Source organism: Colossoma macropomum, unplaced genomic scaffold (assembly GCF_904425465.1).
Source record: "Colossoma macropomum unplaced genomic scaffold, Colossoma_macropomum, whole genome shotgun sequence".
Lineage (NCBI taxonomy): Eukaryota > Metazoa > Chordata > Actinopteri > Characiformes > Serrasalmidae > Colossoma > Colossoma macropomum.
Window position 1 is genome coordinate 32728855 of NW_023494810.1, and position 15130 is coordinate 32743984.

Sequence of the window (15130 nt, forward strand, 5' to 3'; positions counted from 1 at the left end):
CCAACATGACCATCTTAATCAATGCTTGGTCATGTTGGTCAACTCAAACAAAAACATACTGTATGCTAGTCAACCAATTTAACAAACTTGAGCTGGCCAAGCTGTCTTTTCAGCATGCAGATATAAGGCCTGCGCTGCTGTGCTGTAGGTTTTAATGCCATTTTGTTTACATTTTTACATTTTGTTTAGCATTCAGTTTAGCAGTTTAGCATGTTAGCGAATCATTTTTGCAAATTTCAGTGAAATAAAACAGTAAATGAACGCTACTGTGATCCACACTGTAGCCCAAATGATTAGCAACTGCCTTCCATTTCTTTCTCCTACACTTCCTGACCCAGGATCATCAAAAACGCTTGCAACTGCACCAACCTTTGCGCCAAACATGCATGCAGATACACGGCCTACAAGGCCTTTATATTTAGCCTTTTGTTTAGCAATTAACAATTCAGCATGCCATTTTTGCTATAAATTAAAGAACCTGTCCTTGGGTCAAACAGGCATGCAGATATGAGGCCTGCGCTGCTGTGATGCAGGTAGTTTAACACTATTTAAACCTTTACATCTCCTCAAGCATTCTGTCGAGCAACTTAGCATGTTAGCATGTCATTTCTGCTATTCATTGAAGCACATGGCACCTGTACATAGAGCAAACACACAAATGTCAGCAGGGTCTGTATTGCTGAGCTGTAAGGTTTTAACATTATTTAAACCTTTACATCTCCTCAAGCATTCTGTTGAGCATGTTAGCATGTCATTTCTGCTATGCATTAAAGCATATGGTGCCTGTGTATAGGTCAAACACACACTTGGCAGTAGGATCTGTATTGCTGAGCTGTAGCTTTTAATGCTATGTTGTTTACCTTTCTTTCAGCATTCTGTTGAGCAATGTAGCATGTTAGCGTGCCATTTCTGCTATATATTAAAAGCACACGGCGCCGGTCTTACAGGCCAAACACACATGCAGATATGAGGCCTTTGATTTTTAACAATTTTACATTTAAGCATTCTGTTTATCAATTTAGCATCTCAGCATGTCGCTCCTGAGGAAAACGTGCTCGAAAAGAAAGCATAAAAACGTCGCACACTGTACCCTTTTTCATCCAAATGATGAGCAACTGCCTCCCATTCCCTTCGTCTCTTCTCTCTCCCTCTCTCTCTCTCTCTCTCTCTCTGTTTTTCTCCATCTCTCTCTCTCTCCCTACCTTGCCTGCATTAGTGGTTGTAAACAACCCCCTGCTGTTCCCATGGCAACCGCATCCAGACTCCACGCTCGCCCAAAGGTGCGAGCGAGAGCGAGAGGGGGCGCTATGGGAACCGATGCTAAACTGGTTTCAGCACAGACAGCGCCGTGCATTATGGGTAAGCAAGCTGAACGGTGATTGGCTGGAGTGGATGTCTGTCTGCTTTGGGCCAGCAGAGGAGGACTGTGGGTAATACTCTGGGGGAGTCCAATCAGCGGGGTCCTGTGGGGTGTGTGTAGTGTGTGTGAGTGAGCTGTATGAGGTCATGTTTTATTTTTAGCGGAGTGTGTAATGGCTCTGCCGGTGGGGAGAGGGCACACACACACACACACACACACACACACACACATACACACACTCACTCTTCCATCAGCAGCCCGGCGAGCCTTCTGCTCTTCTCCTCCCCTTGTTTTCCTCCCACTCTCTCATTACTATTTCATTTTGTTTGTTCTCTGTGTTTTCTGGAAGTTTCACTTCAAAAGAGGAGAGTTACAATTATGCGTCTCACAGTTGAGCTCTATGATCTGATGGGTTTTGTTCTGGATGTTGTTCAGAGCAGCCTAAACCCACACTGCACCCGTACCGCGGGAAAAGTACTGTCACACTGGTGTAGCGTTGGGCGGTGTCCTTATTTTTAATACCTTCAAAACTTCAAATATTACTGCGGTTTACAGTACTACAGTGCCAGGGGTGGGTGGGGAGGGTTTGGAGAGGTGGGAGTGGGGGTGTTGTTGAAGGTAACATCAGTGATGTAAACCATATATTCTCTTAAACAGTGATCTCCAGCCCGGGTCCTGAAGTGCAACCTTCCTGCAGAGTTTAGTTCCAACCTGTATCCAGTTGGAGGTGGGGGGTGATTCTTTAATGTATCACGATGCGGATGATTCTGAATCAATTCACACACACACATTTTCTTAACCGCCTATCCTCCTGGGTCATGGGGGGAGCTAGAGCCTATCCCAGCAGTCATTGCGTGGAAGGCAGGATACGCCCTGGACAGGTTGCCAGTCCATCGCAGGGCATATAAATCTACACTCACAGACATTTACATCTACACTGGACTGTGGGAGGAAACCAGAGAACCCGGAGGAAACCCGCACAGACACGGGGAGAACGTGCACACAGAAAGGACCCTGGTCACCCGGCCAGGGAATCGAACCCAGGCCCTTCTTGCTGTGAGGCATTAGCGCTACCCGCTGCACCACAAATATGCACATAACAAAGACACAAGATGGATGAGCGAGAAATCCGACCAGCGTCCTCTGCATTAAAAGCTAGCGTATGGAAGCACTTTGGCTTCTATGGAGTTGAACCTGGACAGGAGCCACACTACATGCAAGTTGTGTCACACTAAACTAAAACATTTTGGAAACACATAAAACATGAGAAACCATATAACACATTTCCACCCGGAGGAGGACGAAAAACGCCCGGTTGTTGTTGCTGCCAACAAAAGAGCCATCAAGCAAGCGATGTCAGACCTTCCGCCCAACTCGGAAAGGGAGAAGCGAACTACAAACTCTTTCGCAACTTTTACTGCTAAGGATTTGCGTCCGTACTCAGTCTTTAAGAACCAGGGCTTTCGCACTGTGTTGGACACTTTGAAGCCGAGAGACAGTGTCCCGCCTCGAAGCGTCTCATGTGTTCCAAACAAGAGAGAGCCTTTCAGTTGACTTGCCTCATTGCTTCCATTTGCTTTATTAATAAAAGACATTGGAAGTAAATTCAATATGGAAAAAAGATGCATCCATTATCGTTTAATAATCGCATTGCAGCCCTCTGGATCGTAATCAAATCGAATCGTGAGATGCCTAGAGATTCCCACCCCTAGTATCCAACAAGCTGCCTCGCCCATTAACTCTAATACTTCTGATCCAGCCAATCAGGGAAAGAAATTGATTAGAAGTTGATTAGCTGGAGCAGATATGGCAAACTGTGGTTAGAAGCGCTCTAATATAAGAGGAGATGGCAATCCTCCTATCATAAACCTTTGTTTTTCTTGTATTAGACGCATCGTTGTTTGTTGGAAAAAGGACACGTGATAGAAAACATGTTGAATATGAATGACAGGACAGTCAATGTATTATATTACGATCTACAGCAGTTAGTTCAGGGTACTCAGGCATTTTCCTATGTCGCTTTTTTGCCGTCTCGCCCTGCGTTATTTCAAAATCGAAAAAAAAGGCAAAAAGTATACTTAACCTTACATGGTGACCAAATAACTGAACGCAGTGCGCGACCTTCAAGCCACCATTCAATAAACTTCAAACCACTTATTTAACAATCACTAAAACTTAAGCCGTCTTGCTAACTGGGAAAGAGGAGATGGTTAGCGTTAGCTCAGCTACCATGATAACAGCTCGGTTCACCACAGAACGTTCGCTTCAGACTAACTGAAGAACCAACACAATTTTAGATGATAATGACTCAATTCTGAGGGAGTGAAGTTGAGCAGCTGGTGCTGAAGAGACAGAAAAGCGAAATTAAACCTGTTCTGTGGTGTTTGGATCCGTAGCCTGATCGGCTAACTGAACATTAGCTTAGAGAGCAGCTACAGACCCGAACAGATCCACACGTCACAGTACAGGTTTGATTCAGGCTAACTGCTCTGCTGAAACAAGTGTAGACAATTAAAACTAATCTCTGAGAGAGTAAAAGTGCAGTGACTGAGGTTGGAGTGACAGAAAGCTGAAAGAGAACCTGTTCTGCGGTGTTCGGGAGGTAGCTTAGTTAGCAGGTTTGGTTTTAACTACCTGATGCTAAAATGACCCCCATTTACAGGAGAGCGCAGGTGTTGGAGTGAAAGCTGAAATTAAACGTCTTCTGTGTTGTGTGCAAAAATGTGTGGCTCTGATATTAGTAGCTGTTCTCCGTCGCTGAGCCACTTTCCTGCTTAGTTTTTCTTAAATTTTTTCCTGTCTCTTTCTGTCAGCACCGCCTATCGGTGAGCTCCCACCACCACTCACCGACTCCTCTAAATTATTCATGGATGGAACGTGTTTATTTGGTCATTCAGACTTGGAATATAAATTTTACGTCAGAATTTTAAAACACCATCATAAATTTTAAATACTGTCATTATTAAATAATACGGTGTACTTAATTACCGTTATGCCACCTATTTCAGTGGAAAAAAGTGACTTAATTTTTTTAAAAAACAACTTGCATAGACAAAAGCAGAAGCTCAAAAAACTACTTAAAGCTGCACTATGTATGACGTTCGTTGTTAAAACTGAAAGAAGTGTCATTAGTGAGTGAGTAAAATAAAAACAGGCTAAAATATGGTGAGTGTGTGCGCTGCAAGTCATGCCTGAAATAATCATTTTAAAGTCAGAGGCGTCAGGTCGGGAGTTTTTCACAACACGTTGTACGTCTTTTATTTTATTTTTTATTATTTCCTTACATATTATTGTCACACTCACAGATTCCAAAAGAAGATCTGGCTCGATATTTGACCTCAAATCATCTCAAAATCTACATTATACTGATGAACTCTCTTTAAATTCTCATTCAGTCATCAGATTCATCCTCTCAGGGAAGAGGTCTGAAGCACAACCCACGTTACAAAATGTTCCGCATGTTGCATGCAGTTATACATTTCCACCAGAGAGGTCTCCACATCCCTAAATCTTACATAGTGCAGCTTTAAGTACTGAGTAACTTCCAGAACGGCAGTGAAACGTCTTAGCAGGAGGAGGACAGTACAACAGTAAGTGCACTTAAGTTTTATTTTGGAAAATTTGTACTTTAACAAGTACTTTGAGTATTACTGAAACTGAATTCTTATACTCAATTATAATAATTATTAGTATCCGGTTCACTCTGCATTACTGACTGTGCAGAGTTCTGTAATAGGTGGAAACTGGATCAGATGATTTCTGATTGTATGGGATCATGAGTCCTATCATATATACCACATTAAAAATGTTACTACTCTGAAAACGTAGATGAGTTTGTGCAAAATCCACCAGCTATACATACAAATCAAATAAATTAGTACTTTTATTGAAATCTATGGAGCCCTGCTGGTGACATCCTGTATAAATAAAAATAATGTGTGGCCACGCTGTATTAACATGTGGGAACAAGATCCTAATCTGTGGCCACGACTTAGTAAGGTGTGGGAACAAGATAATTAAGTCGTGGCCACAACTTAGTAAGGCGTGGGAATGAGATCATGCCTTACTAAGCTGTGGTCAAGGCTTAATCATTTTTTTCCCATATCTTATTAAGTTGCGGCCATGCATTAGGATATCGTTCCCACACCTTACTAAGTCATGGCCACGACTTAGCTATCTTCTTCCCACAACTTACTAAGTTGTGGCCACACGTTATTTTTATTTACATGGGATGTCACCAGCAGGGCTCTGTAGCAATAATTTATTGTCCAGGTGTTTTATAGATGTTTGACAGCGTTAGTAGAGCTTTCGGTTCTTCATAACATCTGGTGACATCTGTTTAAAGGCCAACAGTGTCATCTAGTAAATTTTCTCATCTGTGAATTTTCAAAGGCAGTTAAGACATCAGCTGTTAAGGTGCTCAGAAGCTTATTGTTCATGTCATGTTGGTTAAATGTTGTATTAGTTTGTGTTATGCTTAAAAAGACCTCAGACTGTTTTTGATGTACTTTTTGGGTGTTTATTCGTGCATCTTGGTGGGTTTTGAACTTTTTTGCCTGGAAACTATAGCTGCAATCTGGCAAAGCTGACTATGCAGGGTTCTAAGAATGAAGCTGTAGTGAAGCCACTCTTACCTTCATCTCTATTATCGTCTGAAGAGCTTTAGTCTTGCTGGGGTCCTGATGCAGCTGGTTTCTTCTGTGAAGCTCCTGAAAGCAAAGTTTGAGTAAATGTACATATTTTTGACCAAACAGCGTTGATATTTTCTGCTCAAGAAGCCAAATCAGAGGCCAGAATCCAGAGTAACTGCTTTTACAGTCTGCTTCATCATCTATTTATTGTATTATGGTACATATTTTGCTGTTGATTCTGTTCCCTTGAGCATCATGGAGAGAAAAAATTACAAATGAAATGCATAATTATAGTAACAATAATATCCATAATTATAATAACAATAATAGACATATAGTATAAATTGTGTGAATAAACATTATGATGTTCAAATGTCACAATAAAAATGACATTACTATTAACACCACTACTAGCGCTACTACTACTAATAATAAGGTTATACCATTATTACCCTATAGTATATTAAGTTTTTTGTTCAAACTGAGGGGCTGGCAGCTTATGTTTTTAACTAGAACCAGGCTGGTCAGCTAGCTAACAGGCTGAAAGAGCCAACAGCCTAAACAGCTCCATCATTAATATCACAGGCTTGAATTAAAGTACTTACGGTTTGATTAACTGTAAAACTGCAGTATAAAAGTCTAAAAATGTCACTTGAATGACTCACATGCTTCAAATGTCCATGTTTCAGTCAGAAGTCGCGTCAAACCCAGGCTAAATCCCAAACAGCTCCCTAAATAGTGTGCTAGCTTTAGAAGTTCAGAAATCCTAGCCTCTACAGCCAAACAGTGGATCATTTATCGAGTGTGGATGTCTGAGTCCCAAATGAATGTTTTTTAGCTGTATTTTGCTCTGTTCGGGCTGCAGGATCCAGTATTTAAACTCCTATGTAGTGCACTATGTAGGGAGCAGGGAGCCGTTTGAGATTCAGCCCCAGTGTGAGAAGAGACGCAGCTGGATTGGTGCTAAATTAGACTCGTGGTGGTGATTTGGTGACCAAAAAGTACTTAGAAGTGAAGGGTTTTACATTAAACAAAGCTGTGTTATCATATGTTCACTGCTACATAACAAAATGTTTAAAAAAATCATGAAATGACTGAAATGTACAGCGACGGGTGACTGAATGCTCTCCTCATTCAGCGGTCCATGGTTGCTTGGCAACGATACCTAAAGAAACGATTCTAACCGATTCTAAAGAAACTACATTTTTGGTGGAATACTTGTTTATGTCAATTAATATTAATAATAACTGACTAATAATTAATTGTTTTCTAAAAAACTGTGTATTTGATCATATTTTATGTTGGCTGCTGTTTTCTAAAAGCAATAAGCCACTTGAGGGTTTTTTGAATTTGATCACATTCGCTTGGCGTCATGCCTAAAAACACCTTTCCCGTGATAAAACTGCAGTAACGCATGGCCTCTCGTGGTTTGTTGCTTTATTATAACACACCTGTCTCAGGCAAATATTCTCCTGTATAACAGATACAGAACAACACACCTGTCTCAGGGGAGCTTACCTCCCGGAGGTGAATATTCTCCTTCTCCTTCTGGTCCAGTATGACCTCCAGGTGGCCCAGCTGAGCCTCAGCCTCAGCGATGCGCCGGGCTCTGTCCTGCTCCTCCTCCTCAGATGCCCTCCCGGCCACCGGGGGGAGCCCTTTACTCTGCAGCATTTCCAGGAGCTTCTTGATGGACTCGTCCCGGGCCCCCAGCGTCTGCTTCTGCGTCTCGATCCTCAGCTCCATCTCCTCCAGCGTCTTCCTCAGCAGGAACAGCTCCTTGGCCTGCCGGTCGTGTTCGGCCTGGAGCCTGCGGAAGTTCTCCTCGGTCAGCTCGATGGTGGTGAAGTGTTCGGCGCCGGCGGCCCGCGAGCTGCTCTCCTGCTGCAGGAGGTGGTTCAGGTCCCTCTGCGTCCGCAGCTCGTCCTGCAGGGCCTGGATGGTCATCTGAAGGTGCTGCAGGACGAATGTCAGGCTTATTAATCTAAAGACTTATTGCTCAACAACTATTACTAATGTGTAAGTCCTGTAGCAGAACAGAACTGAGTTTAAAGGGTAAAAACGACTTCAGGACCACATACAAACTAAAGTCTGAGGTAGACTGGATTTTAAGTGATAGCTCTGCCAAATTTACCCAGTTTCAGCCCTGAGTGTTTGGTGTTACACTGGAGCTACGAGGCTAATGCAGCTAATGCAGCTAACACTGGAATCCTATACTCTATACACCTAAATTATCACACACTCGCCTCAAAGCGTGTGGAGTTGTTCGGTAATCTCTAATAATCTCTAATAAACTTGATTATCCAGTTTCTGACACTGTTTGACTCACTGCTATCTGAAAACAGCAAAGCTAAAAACATTAGCGCCCCTCTTGAAACCTGAATTTTGTCCAATCTTTTTTCCTCAACATAAGTAATCTGATTTTTTAACGCCATGCGGTTTGAGACGATAGTGTGATGATTTAGGCATGCAGTTAGCACCATGCTAATCGCTGATGCTATAAGCTTGCATCACTTGTTAGCTACATTAGCCTCGTAGCTCCAGTGAAAGAAGAACTCCAGACACCAAACACGTCTTGGCTGATCGACTACATTTGGTTTAAGGGGGGGAAACTAAACTGTACATTACTGTAAACGGTATATTACTTTTCGGAAACTGCCTTGCCAGAATGAATATCTGTGCTGCTCTGGTTCAGTTCCATATATTTTATCAGCGAAGGATCAGAGACTCACTTATGTGGCAATCTGAGAGTTTTATATTTGGCGGAATTCAATATCTTATACCTTATTTATTTTATTTTACGTTGTTTGTTTATTTGACAGAGACAATACAGATAAACACCGTTACATAGAATACAACACATGTATATGGGGCATCTAGCTTAAGCTATTACAGCCCCAGTCCCTGATTAGCCTTTAAAAGAAGGACAGAAATTAACAGCACAGCATGTAAATACATTTAATATATAAAACATGCATAACTGTATCATTAAATTTGTGATGAATGCATCTTTATGTCTGTATATCAGCTAAAACTTGCAGAATGTTCACAAGGTTTAAACACAAGTTTATAACAAAAATATTGAGAAATCATATGATCACTGATCAGTGATCAGAAAACAACATGAAAAATCCAGTTTTAATCCAGTAACTGTGTGTTTCAGTTATATTTATTACTTTGGAAGGCCTAACATTTTCATTAAATCCTCTTTTCACAGGTTATAAAATCCCTGCAGCACAATCTATCTACTAATAATATTAGATCTCTGGCTGATGATCGTACCAAAGGGCAAAATATTAATTAGAACATTCTGTTTTTTTCTTTAATTATGATCGTAGAGAAGGAAAATTGAATTTATTACTGTAGAGAGGAAAGTGTGAAGTTAGGCCACAGTCGGCTGCCTCGTCTCGGAGGAATACGAACTAAATTACTACCAAACACGCTGAGAGAAGAGACGTGTGCCAGATCTGCTAATGAGAAGAGGAGTTTTTAATGCTGTTTTTAATTGTTCTGTCGGCTCTATGTGGCACGGTGAGCGCCGCGGGCTGGAGCTCTGATTATGTGGGACGAGTGAATCAGGGGAAAGTGGAGCAGGAACAGGCCGCGTCCTTCCAGGTGTCAACGGCATCAGTATGGGCCTCCCTCTGAGCTTCTTCAGGGTTCTCTACACCACTTTGGCCTTTTCAGCTAATCTAGAACATTAAACTGACCTGTTTCTTTTTAGCATATCCAGAAAACTACATTTATTTGTTCTTGTTTCATCTTATCTAGAACACCACACCTATCTCTGCCTTTTACACTTACATAGAACACTCCTCTTTTCTTTTGTAGGTCATTATATTATCTAGATCATTATATTGTACTTTTTAAGCATATTTAGATAACTACACTTATCTGTGCTCTTTTAGCTTTTCTAGGATGCCACATTTATCAGTGGGTTTTTTAGCTTATCTAGAACTTAACACCTAACTAGTTTTTAAATGTCTTCTAGATCATTATTCTGTACACACCTGATCTTGAACACTGTCCGTTTTAGTTGGTCTTATCTAGAACACAATTCTGTGCACCTCTGGTCTTACCTAGAACAGTATTCTGTTTTGTTGATTATATCCAGAACAATATTATTTTTTCTTGGCCTTATTTAGAACATGATTCTGTGCACTCTTAGTCTAAAACAGTATTTTGTTGTTTGCTATTAGTGGAAACAGTTCAGAGGGAACAGATGAGAGTGAACAGTTCAGAGGGAACAGTTGAGAGGAAACAGATGAGAGTGAACAGTTCAGAGGAAACAGATGAGAAGGATCAGTTCAGAGGGAACAGATCAGAGGGAACAGATTACAGGGAACAGATCAGAGGGAACAGATCAGAGGGAACAAATTGGACAGAACAGTTCAGAGGGAACAGATCAGAGTGAACAGTTCAGGGGAATTTTTAGAGGGAACAGCTCAGAGGGAATAGATCAGAGGAAACGGTTTAGGGGGAACAGCTCAGAGGGAATAGATAAGAGGAAACAGATCGGAGGGAACAGTTCAGAGGGAACAGTTCAGAAGGAGCAGTTCAGGGGGAGCTTTTTAGAGGAAACAGATCAGAGGGAACAGTTCAGAGGAAACAGATTAGAGGGAACAGCTCAGAGGGAATAGATCGGAGGGAACAGTTCAGCGGGAACAGATCAGAGGAAACAGAGTAGAGGGAACAGTTCAGGGGGAATTTTTAGAGGAAACAGATCAGAGGAAACAGATCAGAGGGAATAGATTAGAGGGATCAGTTCAGGGTACAGTTCAGAGGAAAGACAGGATACACTGAAAAACAACCAGAAAACAAACAGAAAGCAGATTATGCGAACATGGTGACAAACCTTGGTCCTGCGGGCATCCAGCAGATGCTGAGGAGCGATGGAGATGGAGTGGAAATGAAGGAGAGCAGAGCGTCAGAGCACAGCACACAAGCAGATGGACACAGCAGTGAGAGTCAGTCAGGGCTGCACGATATCGACTAAATAACCATCACGATTATACTGCTATATATTTTACAATTACATTATGATTCCGATACATTCACCCTTAGAAGTCACAGTTATTAACAACAAAAGCATGCTATCGTTTTATATTTACGCAGTAATAAATGAGAGGATGTGCTACATCAGTCCATTGGCTGCCTGTTAAATTCCGTATAGATTACAAAATTCTTTTATTGACGTATAAAGCCCTACATGGGCTCGCTCCTGAGTACCTGCAAGACCTTATTTCCCTTTACGAGCCACCACGATTACTCAGATCACAGAGTGCTGGCTTTTTAATAGTTCCCAGAATTCAGAAGGTTTCATCTGGGGGAAGAGCCTTTTCTTATAAAGCCCCCAAACTCTGGAATGATCTTCCAGAAAATGTTCGGGACTCAGACTCAGTCGCAATATTCAAATCTAGGCTGAAAACTCATTTGTTTAGTTTAGATTTTGGTAGCTAATGTTTCCCCTTGGATAAAGGCAGCAGATCCAGGGGTCCATGGACGCAGGGAATTATAGTAAACTGAGACTGGTGCTGTCGTCCCGCCGCTCACACGCGATCACTCAGGTTTGTGGACGGTGGAGCGGAGGAATGCCAGATTGTTTCAGGGTGCTCCCGTGTCTGTGTGCCCTTTTGGTTCTCTCCTTTTAGTTAAGCTGTTATAGTCAGATCTGCCGGAGTCGTTAGCCACACTCTGGAAATGTTTTACATACTACTATACATACACCCATACAGAACTAAACTAACTCCATTTCCCTACCTTTCTTCCGAGAAAACGACTGCCCACCTGTCCAGCCGGACACTGCTGGATGATTGTTTGTAGAGCTCTCCGGCTACCCGCTTCAGACCAGTTACCCACAACCCAGTCACCGCCACCTGCCTTGGACTGGCTGCCCACTCTACACTGAAGTCTCCTAACTATTATTACTACTATTACTATTAATATTAGTAGAATAATAATTTTGTACGTAGTTTGACCAGAGGAGGATGGGTCCCCCCATGTGAGCCTTGGTTCCTCCCAAGGTTTCTTCCTCAACTGAGGGAGTTTTTCCTGGCCACTGTCGCCCCTGGCTTGCTCACCTGGAGGATTTACATTTCATGTTGAAACTTTGTTCTAAACGGATTTCTGTGAAGCTGCTTTGTGACAACATCAGTTGTAAAAAGCGCTATACAAATAAATTTGATTTGATTTGATTTGATTTAAATAAGGTTAAAGGTTCTAATAATATTTATTCTTAGATGTTGAGGCACAAAATCACCAAGAAGGTTAAAAATAGCTCCAATCTAGCACTGCTGTGTATAAATACAGCTAAATGAAGTATCAACTCACACTGCAAAAACTTTACTGTAGAAACAGTTAAATGCAGACACAAATACTAACACAGGAATTTTAGTATTTAGACCCTTATGCAGTTTTTTACATCAATACTTCATCTAACACAATCTCATAATACCTAATATAACCATCACTGGAGTGCCATGACCAAGAGACGCTGGGACTCACAGAATCCCTCTCAGCCAATCACAATGAAAGGCCGAAGCTGACTGAGGTATTATTATATTTAAATGATTATATAAAGTAAACCAAACAACAATAACTTTAGACCTCTAAGGGTACAAATCTTGATGTAACTGTATCGGCTAAATATACGCTCTTAAAAAAGATGGTTCTTCAAGGGTCCTTTTGTAAAGAAAAAAAAACCCTTTGCATGGGTAAAGTGTTCTTGGCATCATGCAAGGGTTCTCCAGATTGATGGAGATTGTGCTGTAATGGTTCTATATAGAACCTTTTTGAAACGAGTTCTTCTGTTCTTCTGTTGTTAAAAGCTCATATAGTAACAACAGCAGAACTCTTTTTGGTGGTATATAGAACCCTTTTCTTTACTAAAGAACCACTGAAGAACCACCTTTTTGAAGTGTGTAGGTTAAACTGCAATAATATGTTTATCTAAATATGGTGCAGCCCTTACAGTGATTTTCAGTGGAGTAATGAAATCATCTACATCAGTACAAACAACCCCCTCCCACACACGTACTTCATCATCATCATGGAAAAAAACTGGAATAAAATGTCGGAAATTAGAACAGAGGCCTTTTCAGAAAGAGACAAATGATTCAACACTGAAGGAATGAAGGAATTTCACCTAATTTTCATCTAAATTTCTGAATGATTAAATGATAAAGATGTAAACAGAGTCGTTCAGAGTGGTTTGGCGTGAAATGCTCTGTTTTTGAGAAACTTGCTGAGTCAGAATTGTTCACTGTGGTGGTGATAGGAACCAGACGTCCACCTCTAAAAGCTCCCTCACAGAAAGTTATTACTTTAATTGGATATGAATTCACTGCCTGATGACTGAGACACTATTTGACGATAGTTTTGAGAAGATTTTGGCCTTAAAATCCATTCATGGTGGAGGGATACAATGAGAAAACCTATTATTTCAGATTTTCCACTGTTTTCCATCATCAACATTCCATATAAACTCAGAAGACTCGTGTAGGTTCACTGGTGGTTCTGGATAGTAAATAAAGTGTCTATGTTTGTGTTGTAGTCATGGCGACCCCTGGTTCCTATCACCACCACTGTAAAGATATCTGAACCATTTCACACCAAACCACTCTGAATCTCTCTGTTTACATCTCACACACTCAAATATGCAGAAATTCTGAAAGATCAGTGGACTCCCCCTTCAAGTGTGTCTGTGGATTGTGTTGTAATGTGCTGGTTTGTCCAGCAGTGGGCAGTGAGGGTTCGTTAGTGGTGTAATGACTAGGTTTGTCCAGCTGGGGGCAGTGGTGTGCATGTGATTGGGCCAGAGGGGCTGAACAGGCTCTGGCTGGTGTTAATTCCAGCTCTGTGGACACCGTCTTATGTAACGACTGTCTTTTTGGGACAAGAGACAAACAGTCATGCGTGCAAGACAATAAGCAGGACATACAGATTCACTTGTATATGTATTCAGTCCTCTGTTCCTAAAAATAAACAGTATGCAAACGACTCCATGAATAACCGCTCTGATTTATGTGCATATTTAATGTTCACTGAGCACCGCACAAGTGTTCTGATCATATCTGTACGATGTCTGTCACAATTAGGGCTGCTTAGCACATACGGATCGGGCCTAGTCTTGGACTAAACTTCAGAAGCAAATCACTTTTGAGAACTCATTAATCTTTAAAGGGCCTGTATCCCACATTTTCTCCTGTATTTTCAGAAGGAACAGTTTAGAGGACCAGTTCTGATAGAACAGTTCAAAAGGAACAGTTCAGAGGGAATAGATCAGAGGGAGCAGATTAGAAATAACAGTTCAGAGGGAACATTTCAGAAGGAACAGTTCAGGGGAAACTTTATAGAGCGAACAGTTCAAAGGGAACAGTTCGGAGAAAACAGATTAGAGGGAACAGCTCGGGGGGAACAGATCAGAGGGAATAGATTAAAGGGAGTAGATCAGAGGGAACAGTTCAGAGGGAACAGTTCAAAGGAAACATATTAGAGGGAACAGCTCAGGGGGAACAGATCAGAGGGAACAGTTCAGGGATTTTTTTTTTCTCCTGAGGTGTTAGTGAAACTGTCATGATTCATTTTTGCATGACCAACTAAACAGGCTTTTCCTAAGCCTTTAAGACTGATGTATGCAAATGAGCTCTATTCCGATTGGCTGTCACATGCTGTGCCTCATTCAAAAAGAAGTTCGGGCTGAAATACCCCTTTAAACTTCAGGGAGGGTAAACTGCTATAGGCTGAATAGGTGGACGCGTTTTGTGACATCACAAAAACCACTGCCTGCTGTACAGGGTTTCGAGTCATAGAACCTTTTCTGGTACTATACAGAACTTCTTTCCTACCAGTGCAGTTTCCATGTATGGACTGTGAGGAAAATTCTCCATGGTTTTCCATGATATGGGCCCTTCAGGTTAAATCCAAACCTCTAATGAACTGGACAGTCACCGAGGCCAGAAGCGGAGAGGGAGACGGGAGGGAGGAGAGGGCAGATTGATCCGTGTAGCTCTGACCGTCTGTCTGTGTTAATTAACTCTGATACAATCTAATACAGCTGAGGGGAATCATCTGTCTTTACTGCACACTCATCACTTCACTCGCTCACTCACTCACTCACTCACTCACTCACTAGTCCTAT

General features: G+C 41.7%; 1 protein-coding gene across 1 annotated transcript in view; it reads right to left on the minus strand.

The window, feature by feature from the left end:
* erc2 (ELKS/RAB6-interacting/CAST family member 2) overlaps nucleotides 1-15130 on the minus strand; it is an 89074-nt gene that overhangs the window by 46496 nt on the left and 27448 nt on the right. Inside the window, exons 2-4 of the mRNA XM_036559066.1 lie at nucleotides 10847-10873; nucleotides 7510-7947; nucleotides 5995-6069 (exon numbers count right to left, since the gene is read on the minus strand). Coding sequence (XP_036414959.1) covers nucleotides 5995-6069; nucleotides 7510-7947; nucleotides 10847-10873 — 540 coding nt within the window. The remainder of the gene's footprint in view (nucleotides 1-5994; nucleotides 6070-7509; nucleotides 7948-10846; nucleotides 10874-15130) is intronic.